Source organism: Glycine max, chromosome 6, assembly GCF_000004515.6.
Source record: "Glycine max cultivar Williams 82 chromosome 6, Glycine_max_v4.0, whole genome shotgun sequence".
NCBI classification, from domain to species: domain Eukaryota; kingdom Viridiplantae; phylum Streptophyta; class Magnoliopsida; order Fabales; family Fabaceae; genus Glycine; species Glycine max.
The window spans coordinates 12,496,285-12,518,676 of NC_038242.2; the positions used below are offsets into that span (position 1 = coordinate 12,496,285).

Genomic DNA, 22,392 nt, shown 5'->3' on the forward strand with positions numbered 1-22,392 from the left:
ACTTTGTCCTACAAAATTCATACCTCACTAAGCAAACAGAATTTGTACGTTGGTTGTCAAATATCACTAAACAAAATGAAAAGGAAATCCAAATTAATGATCAACCAACCGAGTTTTATCTTACTTTTATAGAAATATAGAATAGAATGCTGCAGCCGTGTTTGTTTTTAGTTTTTTAAAACTAATTTTTCAAACTTTAGTTATGACCACAAAACTATGGCCTCAAACAAAAGTTGCAAGAGGTCACGTGAAAGCTCCACCACATTATGCAAGTTGAGTTCCAATGAGCCAGAACAATCAGAACCTCTTAATCTCAAGCAAAATGGTGTTTCCTTCATATAGACTTTCTTGGAGTGGGAAGTTCTTCAACCCATGATGATGACAATTAGTGGACCATGACAGACTTTAACACACAATTAACTATTATAGTTAGTGCCGTTTTGAGGAGAAAATTGCAACATGCGTATTACAAGGCCTATTCAGAATTTACAGTTCATTTTGCTGTTGTTTTCAATATGTTTCCTTTGTGAAGAATTATGTCTTTACTTTTGCCTTTTCTTTGTTCTAATAATTGTTCCATCGAATTCCCTTTAAAGAACAAGTTTTTTGTTACTGCAACGTGTCCTATGATATTTGTTTCCCGTATTATACGTTCATGTTAATCTAATCAAATGCATATATACATGCATATACAGTAAAATGTAATTTATAATAAGATCATCATAAATGCAACTCATAACTTTTCTATTATCACTTTTGTCTTTTAGTTCGACCGCCATGCTACTTTTTTTGGGGGTTGTTAAAAAAATCAAATTAGATTGTATAATTGTTTGGTTTGGTTTCAATGTTTTGGCTATTTTTTAGTACAACTCGATTCATAATTTGTGAGTTCATGATCCCAAACTATCTGAAATGAACCAAAGCATTCACATCCTAGCGTAAAGTGGGTTAAAACTAATTTGTAAATATTTATTATTTAAGTTTTTGTTACTACAAATTAGATAAACAGTGCATAACTAAATAATTTTATGTGGAACACTTTAGGACATGTATTATAGTTAATAGAGTGAATAAAGTATTAGTGTAAATTGAGAAAAAGAAAATTAACTATCTACAACTAAAGTATTAGTATTACCTAATAAACCATTAAACCGATAACTATATTTTAATAAATATAAACCGATAACTAACAGATGGTTTTCATGTGATGCATGTTTGATTTTTTAAATTAGGTCTGAATTCAAGTGTTGTGTAAAGAAAAATCACATTCAGAGAGATTAATCTTACAATATTGCAAGTTGGTTTGGATAAGTTAGTTTACACTCGATTGTAATAATTTACCAGAGTTTTTAATGCAGTCATTATTTGAACACAAAAAAATGATACTATATATGCTTATATATATGTAATTTGAATTTTTTTATTTTTTTATTTTATCCTTTTCACATGATAACATTTTATTGTCCCATTTTGGTATTTAAAATACAATTTCCTTTTCAATACGTTCATTCTCCTTACGGAAAAGTATATGATAATAACAAATGAATAAAATGCTCTGTCTATAAAAAAAAATGGATAAAATAATATAATCCTCCAAGTTGCTTTCGCGTAGATTCAGGCCCTTTTATTTGGGCCTTGATGTGTACCCATCCCAGTCTTGTAAACACAAAGGTTGTTGACAAAAAGAAAAAAAAAACGAAATAGAAATGTTTAAAATCAATCAAAAACACTCTTTGAAAAGAAACCGCGGTTGGCGAGGATCGAATGTGGGTCGTCATATACTACCACGACTTGATGCTTGTATTCCAACTTTTTTATTATTTATTAGGTATCAACATATAGTCACAAATTTTTGGACATACCTAAACTCTGTTCTAAGCAGCAATGTTATAGAGTGAAGATGCAGCTCACACAGAAAATGCCATTGATTTATTTATTTATCATAACAAGGGCTAAAAATTAAACATTAGACAGCAAACTGATGCAAAATAAATATCAATTCATTTTATACGTAATTTGAAAATCGAAGGGTATTCTCCAGCGTTTCATCATATTAGCGCAATTCTTAAGAGAAAATTTTCCGTTGCCCCAGTTCCTTTCTTTTAATAAAATGGGGAATGTGTGTGGTTTTCAACCTAGTCCCATGGTTCGGGACTTTCATATATAGGAGAGATTGCATGGACAAATGCTTGACATATTAGTTTAAATAAAGTTGTAATCTTTGAATGGTGAGAAGTTTGAGCCTAATTCTTTTGTCCGTTATATATAGGTAATCATCAAAGCCATCAGCAACCGTGATGGAAATCAATATTCATTAAGGAAAACATGTGAAGGTTGCAACAACCCGCCAGAAAGAAACAATTCAATGACATTGAAAATATTTCCAAAGAAGTTGTGATCATGTGATTCATGTCTGTTACAGTTTCAGGCTCATAATTGCAATTTATAACCTGGGTTCTGGATTGGATTAATAACTGGCAGCTTAATTTTCGGTGAAAATCTGTTACACAGTTTACAGTTTAATCCTTTGGCAATTAGGTTTTACTAAAACTCTGATACAATGATTATGACTCTGATCCATTGGTTAAAGTCCTTCCAAGATGGTATGACTCTCCAGAATGTAATTGATGCAATGGCCTACACAATAAAGTGCCTTACATTGTCATAAAACTAGAAACTATAAAGTGAAATGCAATTGTGATATTACATTAGCCACAAGACCACAAACACATGATATAAATAGTAGTACCGTGCAACAAATTACAGAAAGTCATGAATCATGATATAATACTCTTTAATTAATAGTTAACTGTAAATGATATCCAACACTGCAGAAGTCAAATCACTAACACCATCAAGTTCTGACTCAGAAAGTGAGACAACCTTCCTCTTGATCTTCTGAACCGATTCCAACGTGTCAGAAGGTATGGAAGTGAGTGGTCCTGACCCAGGATTTTGGCTGTTAAACACAGAGAACACAGTTGCAACTTGTGCACCACGATTCAGCAAGAAGTGAAACAACCCTTTGGGGATCACAAACACATCACCAGCCCTGAGAATCTTCTGGAAGAGCTGGTTCCGAGTGTCAAGAAACGCAGCGACTACATCACCTTGGCTGACATAGATCATCTCAGTGGCTCTTGGATGATTGTGGAGGTTCACAAGGCCATCCACTTCAATGTCACTTCTACCAATCGCGAGGCCGAGTGCGTTGAGCCCCGGAAACTTGGAAGCTGTAACAATTTTAACTAATGAACCTAACTTGTCTCTTGAACCTGGCTTGCTTAGTTCCATGCTCTTGAAATCATGTGCAATTGTGTTATTTGGGTTCTCGCAGGGGAAGCCATTGAGGAATATGGTTTGCTTTTGGGGAGGAATTGTAGGGCAATAGTCCTTCACATTGTCACATTCTGCTAAAGAAACATGTGTGTGGCTAATGGCTATGCCTATAAGAAACATTAGGGAGAAGGAAAAATGAGACTTTATCTTCATCTTGAATTGGTTTTTTGCTTACTTAGTCAATATTGTTTAGTCTGGTTCAACATTATATAATATATGAACATGTGTAAGCTAAGGTGTCGATGATGTGACGAATCTTTGCCAATGAAACAAGTTATGACAACATTCTTGGAGTTCACTGCTTGATTAGCCAGTGTGATGCATTGCTTGCAAGAAACATTATGCGATCTAATGGATCGGCTTAGAACAGTAGAACTTGTTGTATTCATCACTAGTATATATGACAGCAGCAGAATGTGATGGGTTTTGAGCATGAATTAATGAATTTATTTATTCGGTTTAAAAATGGAAGAATTCAAATAAATCAACATGTCAATTTTTAGGTCATGTTTCTACTTTTGGCAGTTGATGTCTCGAACCGAATAAGGCTGTGAATTGTGATGGTTGGAGGAGAGCAAACCCTTTATTATGTGCACGGTTCCTACGCCATTGAAAATAATCGATCGTAGAAGAAAACTGTGATTATTTTGTTATAGCTAGTACTAGTATGGTTATTTTATTCTATTGCATTACTCTGTACAAAAAATATTAACACTATAATTTCTCAGTATTCACATTTTAAAATATAAATATTATATTATAGGAAACTACGCCATAGTTTTCTTTTCTTTTCAAATAAATTTACGGGTCAAGATCTCGACAAGTAAAAATATTATTGTTACCGTCATCATCGATAAAAGAATTCTTTTCCTAGTTTATCTATACAATTAAATGCGTGCACATATAAAATGATGAATAATAATAAAATAATTTCCAGACTTTATGCTAATCCCTTATTCTATTTAATACAAGTTGAAACACTTTAATATATCCTTGTACTATGTAAATAATTTCCTGGCCTTATTCATGTCCGTCATTATACCGATGCCCATCAGAATCATATAACCTAGGAATAGTGAATTAATGACTTTCGCAAATTTCCGTATTAGAAAAAAAAATTGAAAGACCTGATCTGATTCAAAATTGTTTTGTTCAATGAATTGGTTCACTCTATATTCAACTTTGGGCTCTCCAACCAAGAATAAACTGCCCTATACAACAGTAACAAAAAAATGTTAAAAAAACCATCTCGTTGAGTAAAACAAAAGAATCACTTGCTTCCCCGCTAACCAAACCAATGTGCATTGAAACTCCATGTTCTATAGCCACCAACCGTGGCGAGAGAGGGGGCACAATATCAATCAAATAATACTCTGCACGTTCCAATCACAAACCTTACTCATCAGATTATATGCCCGTGCCACCCAAAATAGGAAATTGTCACCTTAATTCAGGCTTCAAAACCCAGTTCAATTCAGCTCAATTTGTTGTGCCTCACAAAAATAATATACTTAAGCAACACTGAAAACTGCTTCATCAAATCATAATGTGAGCAAAAGCCTGCTTTTTCCTTTGCTGGAACTTTGAACCATCCAGGATCCATATAGCAGATCAGGAAGCTGAACACCAGGATGAATAGCTATTGTTCCGCAACTCAGGACATGGAACAGGGAAAACCTCGGTGGCAAAACCAGAGACATATTCACAACGCCATCTCGCAGATAAGGCTACACCATGTAGGGTAATGTTTTTGAAGCACAAGCCTTCAAATGATGAACCCTCTACACCTTCCAAAACCGGGGCTTTTGTTGAATTTACACTGACCACATTACTGATTAAAATGTCTTTGAATCTAGGAACAGCTTTTGGATCCCACCCATCATCAGGGTGGTCATTTGAACCTCTACTGAACCTAATGGGTATCTTCACTCTCTCCATTCTTATATCACTAATACTAACATTTGTTATGTAGCCTCCTCTGCCTTTGTCAGATTTTATGCGAACACCAGCTGCAGAATCCCACACGTGCAAATTCTCAATTGTGATATTTGAAATTCCGCCAGACATTTCACTACCTATGCCTACTCCAGAACAAGTTGGGGTAGTGCCTGATATTCTTCTTACTATAATATTTGTGCTAGGATGGGCCATGGTTATTCCATAGTGATCCCAACCACTCTTAATGGCTACAAGATCATCCCCACTTTCTATGTAGTTATCTTCAATACATACATTGGTACTTGAGTCTGTATTGTTTAAAAAGGAAATTCATTAGTGAGGAACTATATAAGGTGATTTGCGTCGATCATTTGAACACAGCAGAGCAGGATAACAGAATGGAAGAAAAGAGGATAAAGAGTAACAAGGGAGAAAGGCAAACCTGGGTCTATGCCATCAGTATTTGGGGCATTAAGAGGAGCCAAGATTGTCATCCCTTTGACCACAACATTGCTGAATCAAAACACGGCAGCTTATTCAATTTCATCAGGCGTTTGTGGTTACAAAGGCTAAAAACACACTAGTGCGAACTGAACCAAGTTCTTACAGTATCAGACAACAACAATTAGATAGGATATAATTGTGCACAATATTATTTTACCCCCAATAAATTGAACTGAATTGTGGGCAAGTAGCCTCCCAAAAATCACAAAGGATGTCTCTGGTTAAATAGTTTAATTAAGTACTTATTCAACAAGTCTTATCACATTAAGATCCTTTTAGAATAAACTTCTCTATAAGCAATTATATAAGAAAAAAAAAAGAAAATAAATTGAGCTTCTTACATAAACTAAAATCAACTTATGCACTTCAGTTTTTGGATAAGTTAGATGAAAAAGTTTCTAACCTACTTATTTTCTACTGTTATAAGTGTTTATTGATAAATTTATCTAAACAAAGCCTAAGACTTATATCACAAGCGCTTGAGTCAGAGTAAAATTGTTGCAATTGAATTGGGGGTTTGGAAAATATTACTAGTCCTCCAACAAAACTGCTAACTGCATTTGAAGTCTTGTGATGCCATTTGTGAGTCTTGACTTATAGCTGACATTTTGTTTTAAGATATAATATAATAATATTGTACTCCTAGGAATGACATCTCCAGTAATCGAGAATGTTATTTCTGAGTAAATTCAAAAATGTATTTGGCTAGATTTTTCTAGGAATCTTACTTTAAAATATTATTTCTGATTAGAATAAAAAGTATAATTTATAGGTGGATTGGAAAATAAAAATGAAGCAAAAATACAGCATTTCCACCCCTTATCATTTGTGTAAAAATTGAAGTAGTAAAACATGAGATTACTACTTTCTTGGAACTGAACAATAGTAAGGAATAATTTTTCAAAGCTTATAACAAATATGAAAATATTGTACATTCCTAAGTTCACATTCCAAAAAATAAATATTTAAACCGTGAAACAAGTCACTGAAGTGAAAATGTATAGCCAAAAAGATCAAACCTGCAGTAAACAGGATGGATGGTCCAAAAAGGGGAATTTCGAAAGGTGAGGTTCGATATAAGAACATTATCCGAGCTGATTAGCTCAAGGAGGTGCCCTCTCGTGTGCTCCAATGTTCTGTTCCACCAAAGTTCCCACCACATCCTTCCTTGACCATCCACTGTCCCATTTTGTCCTACAAAACCACATAACTAATAAAATGCCTGCCAACAATATGTGAACCGCATACTCAATTATTTCAACTAAATAATCTCGTCTTTTTCCTTTCTAATGGAATCACTAACTTAGTTGAAATTAATGAAATAGCAGTGAAATATGTAACTAACTTTTTTGTCTGGAATAGTCTGTGGAGTCCCACAGACTTGATATAATTAATGCAAATTGACATTTCGCCCTCATAAACTACTTTGCTAACAATTAACATATTGTTCATCCCAGGAGGGAATTTTATTTGTTCTCTTCCTCTTCCCACGATTAATTTGTTGTTGCACGGAATAAGCTCTTGTGCTTTACCTGTAATGACAACATTGCTAATGCCATTTCCATGTATAAGGCTAATATGTCTTCCTCCTAGCCTCTCTCTGCCTCTTCCATACGATGGCAATGGCTCAATTATTGGCCATTCTTTTGGGTCCTGTGGATCAAAATTTAAATTAATAAACAAAACCATACTTTCACCAAATTGTCAGAACCATAATTAACATCAAATTTAAGGCATTTACAGAATAAACAAAAAAAAAAAGTTATTAAACAGGCATGATTTGGTCGGCAGTAGTCGGTACCATGTGGTTGCTAATTGTACCATTTGTCGCAGCACGAGTCAAAAAGCAATTTCTCACCTTTTTTCTGAAGAAAAATCCAAGAAAAACTGCAAAACTACAATTTTCCGATAAAAAAAATGTAGATGACTTTTGAAAGGACGTAAATTTATTATATTTTTTCATCAAGAAAAAACAACAAATCGGAACCACATGCGAAACCGAAGCTGCACCCACGTATTCCTCCGTCAACCCAGCCGGCTATTATCATTTTTTTTATTGAAACAAAATAAATTAATTTAAACACGCATAAATTCGTAAATTCAAAAACAAAACAAAAGAAATATAAAATATAAAAAAAGTTGGAACCTGAGAGGCGAGAATAACGGCACCGTGGTGAAGAAAAAGCGTGAAATTGCTTGTGAGATTGAAACTGCCGGTGAGCCAAGTTCCGGTGGGGATATTAAGCTGGGCCCCACCGCGGTTCTGGAAGCGCTGCATGTACCGAATCGCCCTCCGAAACGATTCGGTATTGGATGTTTTCCCGTCTCCGACGCCGCCGAAATCCTCGATCGACAAGACGACCTTCCTCGGCGGAACATCGCGGAAGAAGCCGGCGCAGGTTGGGGTAGTTGTTGGATAGGGCCCGGGCTGTAGGCCCGAGAGGAACCAAACGGGCCTGGCGGGAAGGTGGAGGGTGAGAAAGGTGACGAGGGTGAAGAGGAGGAAGATGAGGGCCCAGGAGGGTCGGGTACAGGTTCCCAGGACCACGGCTCCAAAGGTTGTTTTGCCGGATTCCATATATATAATAGGAATGGAACAGAACAGGGGGTGAATGATTTGATTTTGTTATGGTTGGAAAAGGTGGTGGTGGTGGTGGTGGTGGCGGCGATGGAGGAGAAAAAGAATAGAGAGTGGTGGAGATGGCGCATAGGGTGTGTTGTGAAGCTGGAAGGAAGTGCGTGGTGCACTACTATTTGCATTTCGGTGACCGCGTTTCACACAAAGGAAGGGGAAAATTAAAATAAATTAAAAATTAAAGGAGGGTGGGGGTGGGGCCCAGTTCGGAGATTCGAAGAAAATTTTAGGATACTATTACTATCTCCTTCTGACGGTTTTGTCCGGTCTCTGGGTCAAATCTCTCACCAAAATCATGCGCCGGCCGTTACGCACGCTCTTCTTGCTGCCTCTCAAATAATACTGTTCATAAACTCATCTAATCTAATATAAATCGAAAAAAATTTATTTAAAAAATTTGAATAAATCAAAAATAAAAAATTGGAAAATTAAATTTTTTTATTAGATTCGAATTTGATTTTAGGAACTAAACTTATACATATGTATATATTGTACATAAATTTATAATATCATTCATTTTTATTTTTATTTCTTTATATTTATAAAATTATCATACATATAATTTATATCTATTTATAAAAAAACATATTTAATTTAAAAAAATTATTAATTATTTGAGTTAAGATGCGTAAATATCTACAAGGACATATAAATCAAATATTTAATATTTCAAATTATTTTTTATTATATATCTTATCTTTTATTTAATATTTTATATTAAAAAATAAAAGTATGATTAAAAAAAATCAATCCAATTTAAATTATTTTAAATTACCAATTTGATGATAAATTAATAAGTTTGAAATGACTGGATTGAATTTTTTTTCTCTTTAAAATTAATATAATTCAATCCATAAGTATCCATCCTGTGTTCATGTCTCTCTTCTTTTTTACTTTTTATAGTTAGTGGTCATGTCATGGATAACGTATTTAAGCTATTTTGTAACTAAATCATCTAAGATATGAAATACTAGTAGTTTGTTTATTTATAAAAAATAGAAAAGCAAAAAGTTCAAAATGATTATTTATTTTATTAATTTCGTTTAGTTTAGTCTTTTTATTTTTTAAAAAATTTATTTTAATTATTTATTTTATTTTTATTTGGAATGAACTATTTTTTGTAAAAAATAAAGTGAAGGAAATGAGAGAAAAGTGAATAAAAAAAGTTTATTTTAAAATGATGAATGACGTTAATCTTAAATAAATTGAAGACTTAAATTGAATAATAAAAAAAAATATCAAACTTACCAAAAAAAATAAGATAAAGGATCAAATAAATTTTTGAAAAAGATAAAATATTAAATTAAGTAAAACAATAAATAAATAATCAAATTGAAATTTTTAAAAATTAAATAATCAAATTAAATTAAAAATAAATAAATAATCAAATAAGTCATTTAGCCTATAAAAAATTGTAAAATAATATTTATCTTTATTAATTATTAAAAAGTTAATTGATTTTATTAAATTGATAGATTGATCATCACATATATATTAAATTTGTTGACTTTATAATATTTATCTCTTAAAAATATACTTAAAATGATTTTTTATTGATTGGTAATTGATGTAAATAGTTTTAAGTTTGCTTATATTAATTAGATAGTAAATAATTTTATATTAATATAATTTTTATATAATGTACTGTATATGCGGGAGACTAAGGGACAAGGGGAAGTTGATGTATTTGAATTATTCTCCTAATAAAAATTAACAATTAATATTGGATTTACGTAAGTCTTTTGAGGAATAAAAAGTAATTAAGCGTATTGGTACAAGTTTAACATTACTTTGTTTTGAAATCATTTTATGAAATAATTCAAAATAACGTTAATCTATTAAAATGAACTAAAATTGAATAATTACAATAATCATGAGATTCAATTAATTTAACAGGAACTTAAAGTATTAAAATCATATAATTATAATATAAAGAAACTCAATTGGCACAATTAAAATAGGAAAGACTAAAATCACATAATAGTTGTAATTTTTGGAAATATAAAAATACAATTAAACCTATAAAATTTTACACATGTAACCAATAACAAAGTTTGAAAATTAAGAAGAAGAAAAAAAGCTAAAAGTTGAAACAAAGAAAATATATTGTATTTAAATTAAATTATAATTTTAGCTCTCCTATCATTTTAAATCAATGTCACAACAAGAATTAAATTTATGATCTTTTGTTTATATATAAGATAATAAAATACTAAAACACTTGTTTTAATAAGTTAATTATATTAATATTATTTTTTATGTATCATTAATCAAGAGTTATTAATCTTTTTTTTAAATTATCAGAATTTATAAATTAAAATTATTTAATATATAAATCTTTTATTAAATTTCATAAATTAATATGTAAATTATTTACATAATTTTTTTGTAAATTTATTCTAATGCACAATTTCTTTTTACTCTAATTATTTAAGTAAAATTAAAAAGATTTATATATTAAACATTTTTAGTTTATAAATTTTGATAATTTAAAAAAAAATTGTTGAGTAATGATAAATAGAAATTTTACATAAAAATTAGAGTAAAAATAAATTGTATATGAAAATTAATTTTAAAAAATTATGTACATATTTGACTATTAATTTATGAAATTAAATTATAAATTGATAAAATAAAAATAAAGATATGTAAATTATTCAAAATAAAAACATATCAAATGATAAAAAATAAAATTAAAAAGATTTATATATTTTAATAATTTGAAAAAATAAATTCTAAACTAATGATAGATAAAAAATAATGTTTATGTACTTGACTTTGGATAGTGATGGAAGGACTAAAATTATTTATTTTTGAAAAAATAAAAAGATTAAATTTTTTGATTTAGAAATAAAATGATTAAAATTATAAATTTAAAATTATAAAAAAATTAAAATTAAAATTTAATCTTATATTTATTACCAAATATTAAGAAATAAATTAGATATATTGATACAAAATAGAAAATTATTTGATACATATTTATATACAAGTAATTAAAAGTAATTAATATTTGTAACCATATGCACTTATTAGAACTAGTAAGACACATTTATTTGTTTATTTTTAAAGGTATTAGGTCTCCCTCCCGTGGAGTTGGCAAGGTGGCTGAAAAGCTGACACAGCACAGATGGAAGCGCGCGCTCATCACGGGATCATGCGACATGTAAAGTTCTTTTGGGGCATTTAAATTCGCCAGTGACACGTACCAATATGTTAGGTTACATACCTTTTTCTTCACAGGGTGAATGCTCTCGGTCGAACAAGACTTTCTTTATTAAGTGTATGATTGGAAATTAGCTGAAAACATATATTTGAGGCAAAAATACTTGCAAAAAAAAAAAATTAGGAATTTTGTTTTTATTCGTTGGGTTATATTGGAACATACGTCACAATAATTTTTATTACAAATCAAATATTTAATACATAAGCTTAATTTGTTTAAAAAACTTAAGATTTTAACTATTATCATATATGTTATTTTTAGACCTAGTTTAACCTATTTGAAAGTTTAACTTAACATGATAGTCAACTTAAATATATCTTTTATATAAGTCTAATAATTTTTCTTTATATTAGACAATTAAATTATAAATCATTGATAAAAAATTTATGTGAATCAAACTACAATTTATAAAAATCAATTATCGTTGCTCAATCAATAGGACAAAGGTGAAAATAAAGAGTTAAATTCCATAAGAGTAAAATCTAACAAGTTAATATGATATAAGTTCATCACCTACAAGATAACTTAGTTAAATCAATCTTATTTTATAATAAGTTCTCCAATTAAAGCATAAATTTATTATTTAATAAACTTATATGTGTTTGACTCTTGTCTTAGGTATACATTCAAAATTTTTTTAAAAACTAAACAAATATATGATTTTAATACATTAAAATATTTTTAAAATAATAATAATAAATAAAGGATTATAATTTATAGTTACTTAAATAAGTGAGCATGCTAAGCTTAAAAAACTTATTAACTGACCTAAAGTCTGAATTTTTAAACAAATATGTTTGACTCTGCCTTTTAAAAAAATATGTTTGACTCTCGGAGTAGATTTTTATAAAAGCCTAGGTCTAATGTTATTAGATATAATGTGTGTTAGTTAAATTTTATTTTATTAGACATAATGTTATATAAAATATTGTAGATTGCATGTTTTGTTGTTTTACTCTCTTATTTATTTCACTTCACAAGTCAATTTATGAGTATTTTTTATAACTTTTTTCTTTTCTTTAAAAGATTGGTAGTTCAATTCAACTCAATTTGTAATCAACCACAATATGGATTGAATTTAGGAGATATAGAATTGATTGATAGTTAAGAAGAAAAGAAAGGGAGGAAAGTTACCATTCTATCTGATTTGCTAAAAAAAAATAATTAATATTTATTCATAAAAAATATATGTCTTACTAAAAAAATAATTAATATTTATCGATAAAAAAAATAAATTTAAATTGGATTTTGCTTTCAACCCAATGCTAAAACTGGTTAAACCCAACCTAATTCTTTTTTTTGACATCCTATGTTGTCACATCTTCCAATTTATTTGAATGTTTGTTCTTTTATCCATTACCATTTTAATTTTTGTTATGTTTGTTGATGCAAGAAGGGTCGGGTGATAAAAATAAAATTTCACAATAATCATTAGAAAAAATTCAGATCCTGAAGGGGGAAATAAATAAAAGAAAAAAGGTGGAACGGAGACCTGGTAATTCGGACACAGTTCCGTTTTATTTTCCTTTTTAATATTTCATCCTGAATTTCCTTTGCTACCACCAGTTCCTCTAAGATTTGATTCTCTTATTTCTTAGGTATGCAGTGCAAATTTCTCTCTTTTTTTAATCACACTATTTTGATGCCAATGCACATTTTTCTAATCAATCAACGAGATGAGTTTCAGAATTGATACTTGCTCGATGCTCATAGTATTTGAAACGAACAATGACGTTTGATTAATTGTTTTAAATTGTTATTTCATTATTGAATCAGTTTATTGCGATGGAATCGAGTCCAACACAGGAATTCGAATATTTGTTTAAGTTGTTGATGATTGGGGACTCAGGTGTTGGCAAGAGTAGTCTCCTCCTCTGTTTCACCTCCGATTCCTTTGAAGATCTTTCTCCCACAATTGGTTCGTTTTTTATTTATTTATTTATTTTCTTTATAAATTTCCATAACTCGTGTGTGCCTTTGTCATTGAACCAAGGTTTATGCATCTCATTGTCATTGTCATAGTCATAGGCCATAGCATTGTTAGTGTTACAATTTGCTATTCAGTGTGGAATTTCACTATTGTTCTTGTTTATGCAATAATGTTCTTTGATTATTTGTAAAAAGGTGTGCTAGGACCATCATGGTCTCTACTAATTTTCACATCACATGTAATCTAATAGTATTATTAATTTTTCTCATAAATTAAAAAACTTAAGTATGTGACATGGAGAGATTAGCGGGGACATGACACGTGGTGGTCCCGCCACCTGATAATTTATTGTGATATGGAATTTCATGCTTTTATGTCTTGTTTGACGCCTCAATGTAGGTGTTGATTTTAAAGTCAAGTATTTGACGATGGAAGGGAAAAAGCTGAAGCTTGCCATTTGGGATACAGGTGTTCACTTGTGCTTATTTATTTATTGATTTTTATGTTCTACTTTATACGATGTATGTTTCTTCAAATCCTTGCTTAGTAGTAGTAGTGCTAAGTATGGATATGGTGTGATTTAATTATGCAGCTGGTCAAGAGAGGTTCAGAACATTGACGAGTTCTTACTACCGAGGTGCACAAGGGATTATCATGGGTGAGTTTCAATTCTGTTTCCTCATTCACCACCCTACGAGTCATATTTATTATTTGGGTGAAATGTTTTGAATTTGCATGAGAACCTAGAATGCAATGTAGTATAATATTTTGTAGGATAGCAGAGATAAGTTGTTTACCTTTTTTTGTTTTTAATGTTAACCCGTGCCTTTATATTATTAGGCAATTTGGTACAGGATGTGGTTTGCTATATAATGATGTTTTGAGTGAGTTAGCTCTTTGGTGAGAGGAATTCAAGCCAAAATTTTCTTCTGTGCTAAGTTATGTCTTTTAATCCATAGTTAAGGCCTTTTGTTGCCTCACATAATCACACCAAATGGATTCCGTAAAGCTGATATTTTCAAAGTATTGATGATCGGCATATAGGTCCATCTAATGGTGGCTATAACAAGTATTGTTGAAACGAGGGACACTAATGTTCTAACAATTAAGGACAAGTGAAGCGGCAATCTTGAGATAATCTTTTCTTGATGCTCTCAAGCATGTATCAAGCATGTCAATTATTTGGTTACTTACGGATTAATACACTTCATACACCTTTTAAGTCATTTTCTGGACCTATATTGAATCTTGGGATGCTACTTCAAATCATTGTGATAGTTGAAAACCATTGATGTTGCTACAAAGAGCTTAATTATGCACTTTGACGAGTTTTGAGTCATAAAGCTATATATTTGCGTGGGGGGAAAATACCCAATTCTCGAATAAACAGTAACTTTTCCAAGAGTCACACCAAGGGTCTAAACTTCAATGTTGACCTATGCAGTCTCTTGCAGCTAGTGCATTGCTACCCCAGTACCCAGTCATCTTAATTTCACTATCCAAACTAAATTTATCTGGCTTATTTGCTTGGCTTGAAGTAAATCCTCTTTGGCAACAGTTTCAGACTTTTTAGTGTACTTTTTAGCAAAAATTAGATTGAAATCTTGTCCCCTGAGGTTATTTGAAGTGAAGAGAAAATATTCAAGTGTGGTTTAGTATGTTTCAATTAGTTTTATTGTGAGAAATAATCAATTAATTTTTCATGATGAAGGTAAAGTAATAAATAATTGTTGTACTTTTTTCTGGTATCACAATGATTTTGTAGGATAAAATTGATTCTTCTTGTGTAAACTTCTCTCTGCTTAAGAAAAATACTTTCCTACATATATCATGCTTTGGCTTATTAATTGAATTTAGCTGTGGCAATTCAACAGCCAAATGATTTTTTTGTTCTAAGTTGTTGATCGAATTCACCAGGAAATGGTTGGCATATCTGTATCAGATGCATTACATTGGTGAGGAAATGATGCATTGATTTGGAAATTAGGAAATGGAGTCCCCCCCACCCCAAAGATGTATTATTGAAATTTTTGTATTTGAATAACTGCATTTTGTTTCTCAAACTTATGCAGCTTATGATGTAACTCGGCGGGAAACGTTTACGAATCTCTCTGAAATATGGGCAAAGGAAATAGACCTTTATTCAACAAATCCGGAATGCGTCAAGATGCTGGTTGGAAACAAAGTAGATAAGGTATCTTTTCTTGACTTTTTTATTTTTTATCAACAAAGGTTAATTGTTAATTTTTGTTAGTAAAAGAAATCGAACCTGCGATCTTTCCCTCCTTCCCTGCTTTCTTAGCCTATCACTAATTCACCATATTCTTTTCACGCACTCCATTAGAGGACACATGACATGCAAGTGGATAATATTTGCTTTTCAGGAGAGTGATAGAGTTGTGACAAAGAAAGAGGGAATAGACTTTGCCAGGGAATGCGGATGCCTATTTACCGAATGCAGTGCTAAAACTCGAGCTAACGTACAACAATGCTTTGAAGAGCTTGTTCTGAAGGTATGTTGAGTGACATATATGCCCATTTTCTAACAAAACTTTGGTCCATAATTGGTATACTGCATACAATTCTTATGCGGTAACCATACTACTCTTAAGCAAGAGCATTGGCTTACTATGAGAGTAAAGGGAGCAAATCATGATTAATTGATTATTGTATCATGCATAAGGGGTCAATATTAAAACATAAAAAGTCCTAGCTATTCAAGTAAGATTCAATGATCATGCAATTACTCCTTTACTTTTCATAATAAGCCAACCATTTCACTTGATTTGCCTCCTACATATAAATGTGAAAGTAGTAATTTGACACTAGGGAAACAGTAATTATATCTCCTGATTCTAAAGAAACACAAGTTGAAGCTCAAACAAAAATTGGTACAGGACACTTAGAAACGGATTACATTCTATGAATCGTGATAATCAATATATTAATATCATAGAAAATGACTATAATTTTTTTATTTGTTTGTGTGCACACCCAGATTCTGGATACACCTAGCCTCTTAGCCGAGGGCTCCAAGGGCAATAAAAAGAACATTTTTAAGGACAAGCCATCCCAGTCTGATGCCACAAGTAGTTGTTGCTGATATTAAGAGGCTAGCTATTTCACTCGAAACAAACTTCATATATAGATCTCCAAGGGCGTTGAATCCATTTTCAGAATCAGAGTTCTAATTCTAGTTTATTTATAGCAGCTGCTGAAGCCTACAAAAATGAATGTTCCTGATTTGCCTTGAATGTTATGTGTAATATGATGACGATGATTATCTGTTTTTTTTTTCTTTGGATTTATTGTTTATCATTCACATTTAATTTCATATATAGATGTACAAGAATCATGGATAATACTATGTTATGGAAACCGGCTAAAATTGTATATAACGTCTAGACAATAGTGTAGCTCTAACTTTTGATCGGTCTATTGGGCAATGAGACTACTCGGAAGAAAATCAACTAATAGGATTCAAATTAGGACTGTGCATATGGTTTGGTTTTTTTTTTTTATCAAACCAAATCACTTTATAAAAACAGTTTGATCCGAACTGAATTATTTTCATAGAGGTTTGGTTAAGTTGTTTTTCTTAAAATGGTTTAGTTTTTGGTGGATTGGTTAGGTTTGATTTTCTTTCTCACATTCATGCATAGTTCAATTTTTTCAAAGAACTAAACCAAACAAAATCATTTTATAAAACGGTTCATTTTAAATTGAACTGTTTTCATAAAGTGGTTTGATTTTTCTTAAAATGTATGGTTTTTATAGTTCAGTTCTATTTAATTTTGGAAGAGTTGGGTTCTATTGTTTTGTATTCCTTTTTTCCTTCCTCTTCCTTTTTTTTTCTCACTTTGGTTAGATAAAGGAGATCAATATAGAAGAAAGAAGTAGAATGTAAAGTAGTAGGAGAGAAGAGAAAATGACTAAAAAAAATTGGTAGATTTTTAGAATGTTAGGATTGAATGAAGTAAAAGTACGTTGAAAAGAAAGAAAGATTAAGTTTTCTCTTTAATTATTTGAATGAGTTTCCTATAAAGATATATTTATCGTTACTACATATAAATCTTGTAAATAGAGAACAAATAACACAATAAAAATTATAACTGTGCAAAATGTTATCTCTATTTTCTTGTCATCAAAGAAAAAAAAAAGATGAATTCTACATTGGTTTTTCCCTTTTTTATGTTTCTCTACATAACTAAATAATGTAAAAATTCTATTGGGGATGATTTATAAATATTTCTGTAAGGGATGAATGAGTTCTAAGATATGTCTTTTCTAATGAATTTTCGAGATTTAATCCATTTAAACTTTTCAATATAAGAAAAAAAGGATATATATATATATATATATATATATATATATATATATATATATATATATATATATATATATTACTTTTCTCCTCTTTTTGTTTCATCTCAATTTTTATCCAACCAAATAAGCTGTATATGACTAATATTCCTGAAAGAATTCTGGAATAAATACTAGTACCGTGCAAAATGCATGGCAGTGTTGGTACAAGAGTTCAATTCCAGAGACAGGCAATAATTGTCCTTTTCCCATGAGGGCTGCAAAAATTATTTTGAAAGCCACTGCTCGAATTTTGGCTTACCTACCTCATAAGCTACCCTTCTTTCTCTGATTGATATTTGGTCACAGCTTCAGCTGTTTCAAGACATCAGACGCCCAGAGTGTGATCCTCCGTTCCTTTGCAAAATAAATAAATAAGACAGGACTTACATTTTTACATTTTAATTCAAAAATGGAATTTCAACATCTGTAATATAAGAGCATCTAGATATCTTCACATCCTTGCATTATTGAAAAATAATATGTTGAATTGAAGCAGAAACATAATCTCGTTTGATCTCCCTATTTTACATACTTTTTGGTACAGAATACAATAATTTTACTCAAGTTAAATAAAAATATATATTAGACTTAAAAATATTCTTCAAATATTTAATATAATTATATATTCGAAATTCAAACTTGAATCAAGGATTAAATAAAACTAACCTCCCATTAGTTAATCTAGTAATGAATGATTAAGTTACAATGATATCTAAGAACCCTTACAACTCCGACTTTGGGTCCCTTACTGCAGCAGCTTCATTACACACTATCCTTGGACCGCAGAATTTTATAATGTCGTTACAATTGCTAACAATCATTAATTCATTATTGTGTGTTGTAGCTGTTGCGGCCAGGCACTGCACCAATTTAAAACCCAATGCCAGCTATAACAATGCATTTACTCAATTTTGAAAATTGACAACTCCAAATATAACTTCTCCATATTGCTTTTTATTCTAAATAAAAGTACTATTGGTTGAGAATTTAATCAAATAATTTATTTTATTAAAAATTATTCTTAACTATTTTTTTAGTCTCCTAAATTAGAGAATATGTGTTTTTAGTCTTCTAAATAAACATTTGTACTGTTTAATCTCTCAAATTCAAAAAACGTGTGCGCATGTTGTCACTGTATACTGGCAAAATCTGTAACACTTGACACATTAGAGGTTTCTATTAAACCTAGTGATAGTAATAACTTAATAATTCAAGGGGTCATTCAAAACTTCAAATTAAATCTCTTCTTGTTGAGTTGTTGGGTGCTGGGTGCAACATCAGTCTTTCTATTCTTCAAAGCTTCAATTCAGGCGTAATGAATGAGATCCATAGCTTAAATTTCATAGGGGTACTTGATTTGATCCTACATTGGACAAAAAGATTAACAAAGATCAATTTGTTGAGCCAGTTGGTATTACCGTTGAAACCTCTAAGATTGCATTGGTGTTTTACTATTTACAATTTAGCCAAATCCCATCTGAACAATTGTGTGGAGGTCATCTTCAGATAATGTTATTGGATACTAAAAGTCCTTCACATAAGAAGAATTAGAAAAAGTACATGAAACGTGATTACTAGGGAGAATTGGGAAGTTGAACCCAAGTGTTCACACAACAACGATTTTGTATGGGGACGATCCAGGAAAGCGGCAATCTTTGGTCAGGGATGATCCAACAAAAAGTCAAACCTAAAGTCAAAATTGAGAGTTTTTTTTTCTTTACTTAAAAAAAGTGATATGTAAGATTTTATAAATAACATGTATGATTTTTTTAGTTTAAGAAACTAATAACAAATATTGGTAAACATAAAATTCAGGCTTTAGTTAATTTTATCATTGAGCTGGCGTTGTCCTTGCTTGTGTGGAGTGACAGAGCCAACAACTTTGATGCCAAGATGTGCACAACAAATTGGTAGGAGGGGTGAGGAAGATGTCATGTGGCATTTTTACCGGATTAATAATACCATTTGAATTAGATTAGGATAAATATATCACATTTGGTGTCAAACATTAATTAAACATTAATTTGGCACTTGATGTAATCTGAACCTATCTTTGCCGACACACATATGTATGGGGAGTATTTTTTTGGTTCTACTACAATTGTTGTGTAAAAGAAATAAAATATTTTAAAATAATTATTATTTTAGTTTTTCAATGTAACATTTATTATTTTTCTCACTTATATAACTTATAATATCAATGATAAACAACAAAATTTATAAATGAATTAATGATGATATAAGGTTAATTGTGTAAAATTAATACTTTCTTCCATTTGTTTATTATAATTATTATTTATGTAAAATAATTTAAGATAACAATTATTTTTTCTACTATTTGAACATTTAATTAGGTGTTTGTGATTTTTTTTTTCATAATAACAATTAGATAACAATTAGATGGGAGGACATACTTGAAAAAAAAAGTTTAGAGACCATTTAAAAGAAAAAGAAAACCAGGGATCTAATTATAAATTTGGTAAAAATATAAGTATCCACAAATTAAAAAAATTTAGCAAGAAATTAAGATATAAAATATTTTATTTTTAAAAAATTATGGCGGTGTTAGTATGAAATAATAATAAAAAAGTAATAACAATGGCATATAGTGGGTGTATGGAGTAGCCAAAATTTATTAAATAAAAAAATGGTTTAAATATATTTAAGTTCTTTAATAAATGATCAAAATTTATTTTAAATTCTTAATAAATTTTTTATGAGTCTCTGAAATATTAATTATTTCATTTTGAATCTTTGTCATATTCACGTGATACAATTACAATTATTGATAATATTAAAAAAGATTAGTTTATATGATAATACGTAATGACTTAATTGATGATAATAACTCAAAACACAAGTTTATTGAAGAGTTAAAATAAAAAAAAATTATTCAAAACTTAAAATAAAATTCAATCATTTATTGTTATCCTTAAACATTTCTAAGGAAAAAAAATTATCTTTGTTCATAAAAGAAACGAATAGAATAATGATTTTCTTTTTAAAAAAACAGTATTAAAATTCACATGTTGGTAAAAAAACTAAAATAGTATTGGTAGGATATAATATAATATTTTCAAATTACTAAAAAAGACAGTATAGCATGCTAAATAAAAAAAACCATTGTGATAAGTTAATAAATACAAAATAACTCGTGTAACACACCATTTACCTATTTAATAGTTTTTATTTGCGTTTTGAATATTTTAATTGAATTGTTCCAACCACTAATTCTCTCCCCGAACCGATTCGCTCACAGGATATCCAGTGTATCAGAGCACAGTGTAGTAAACAGAAGTTAATGGATCTTGCTCCTACAGTCAATTTTTTAACTGTACAAATCTGAACCCTTTAAAACATTTTATTTTATATTAAAACAAGACAATATAATGTTATGTATAGTAAATTTATTAATTTTTATAATAATTATTTTAAAAATTATAATTATCATTATTGATTTTCAGTATAATTTTTTTACACTGTTAAAAACTAAACTCTTAAAATAAAGCATAAAATTTGCTTGAAAAAATTACTTACCATTGGATGGAAAGCAGTATCTTATGCAGTTCAGTGTTGAACTGTAGAAGATCCAATTCCCAAATTTATACCCAAGGACGTGTATAGAAATCTGATAAAGTTGGGAGTAAGTACAATCAATATCTCCTAACTCTTTGGGCCTAGCTTTTTCTGTACCATTTATAAGGACAGGACAAGGGGAGATAGGGAGATCCATAGAACCAAAGTCCCATCAATTGGCAGAAATACAAACATTGATGATGTTGCCCATATGCATTGTCTTGCAATTATATTCACATAAAGTGAAGAGAAGCCATCACAATTCACAAACTTGTTTGTCAATTGCAACAACACTAATTTTAATTTTATAATTTGGTTCGGTCAAGGACATGTGCTTCTCATTCTTTGTAGTCCAAAAAGATGCACTAGACCCTTCACAAGGTGGGCAATCACCACTAACCCCCCACACAGTCATGCATATATCTTTTTTTCCTTTTTTTTGGTCAATATGCATATACATATCTTACCTGCCTGCTGCTTGGAGGAGTGGTTCTTATGTTGGGTTAAATCACTATAAGGGTGAAAAAGCCAAAAAGATCACAAGCAAAGGGCGAAATAAAAGGTAGAAATTAAAGGAATTTGTCCTTTGAAATCATTTGAGTTGATGCCCCCAATTCGTTCAACCTAAAATCAAAAGGTGCATCAAGACCCTCTACGTGCCTCGTATCATGGGGATGCGACTCCATTTTGCTTCTCAGATAAAGTGTCTCCAATAGGGTTAAGAGACCGTAGAAAATAGAAATAGATGCATCAGGGTGATAGAGATATTGCTACCACATAATCTTACTATACCCCACTACTTTCACTTCACTTGATTTGAATGCCTCATTTTGCCTTTCACATATATAATTTTACATGATTAAGTTAAAACGTCATTTT

General features: G+C 30.4%; 3 protein-coding genes across 4 annotated transcripts; 1 reads left to right on the forward strand and 2 right to left on the reverse strand.

The window, feature by feature from the left end:
* Nucleotides 1-2,686: 2,686 nt before the first annotated feature.
* Nucleotides 2,687-3,516, reverse strand: LOC100809017 (germin-like protein). Its single transcript, NM_001358001.1, is given in 1 exon segment — nt 2,687-3,516. A coding segment is annotated over 1 exon segment (687 nt). The 5' UTR covers nt 3,493-3,516; the 3' UTR covers nt 2,687-2,805.
* Nucleotides 3,517-4,485: 969 nt separating this feature from the next.
* On the reverse strand, nt 4,486-8,573 carry LOC100814190 (probable polygalacturonase). Of its 2 annotated transcripts, none has more exons than XM_003526817.5 (5): nt 7,928-8,573; nt 7,314-7,434; nt 6,801-6,975; nt 5,720-5,790; nt 4,486-5,585 (listed from the first exon to the last, which is right to left on the reverse strand). In XM_003526817.5, the coding sequence occupies exons 1-5, from the start codon at nt 8,357-8,359 to the stop codon at nt 4,951-4,953; spliced, it is 1,434 nt and encodes a 477-aa protein (XP_003526865.1). In that variant the 5' UTR covers nt 8,360-8,573; the 3' UTR covers nt 4,486-4,950. The 2 variants fall into 2 exon arrangements, with proteins under 2 accessions (XP_003526865.1, XP_006581769.1); XM_006581706.4 differs by lacking the exon at nt 7,928-8,573 and adding an exon at nt 7,583-7,875.
* A 4,510-nt stretch (nt 8,574-13,083) lies between these two features.
* On the forward strand, nt 13,084-17,181 carry LOC100814725 (ras-related protein RABC1). Its single transcript, XM_003526818.5, has 7 exons — nt 13,084-13,240; nt 13,419-13,560; nt 13,972-14,040; nt 14,165-14,230; nt 15,645-15,766; nt 15,957-16,085; nt 16,571-17,181. The coding sequence occupies exons 2-7, from the start codon at nt 13,428-13,430 to the stop codon at nt 16,673-16,675; spliced, it is 624 nt and encodes a 207-aa protein (XP_003526866.1). The 5' UTR covers nt 13,084-13,240; nt 13,419-13,427; the 3' UTR covers nt 16,676-17,181.
* The last annotated feature ends 5,211 nt before the right edge of the window (nt 17,182-22,392 follow it).

Coding starts and splice junctions, on each gene's coding strand:
- LOC100814725 (XM_003526818.5), top strand. CDS start 13,428: ATGGAATCGAGTCCAACACAGGAATTCGAATATTTGTTTAAGTTGTTG. Junction 14,041..14,164: donor GCTTGCCATTTGGGATACAG/GTGTTCACTTGT, acceptor TTAATTATGCAG/CTGGTCAAGAGAGGTTCAGA. Junction 15,767..15,956: donor TTGGAAACAAAGTAGATAAG/GTATCTTTTCTT, acceptor TTTGCTTTTCAG/GAGAGTGATAGAGTTGTGAC.
- LOC100814190 (XM_003526817.5), bottom strand. CDS start 8,359: ATGGAATCCGGCAAAACAACCTTTGGAGCCGTGGTCCTGGGAACCTGT. Junction 5,791..6,800: donor ATCCATCCTGTTTACTGCAG/GTTTGATCTTTT, acceptor GTTTTGATTCAG/CAATGTTGTGGTCAAAGGGA. Junction 5,586..5,719: donor TACTGATGGCATAGACCCAG/GTTTGCCTTTCT, acceptor TAAACAATACAG/ACTCAAGTACCAATGTATGT.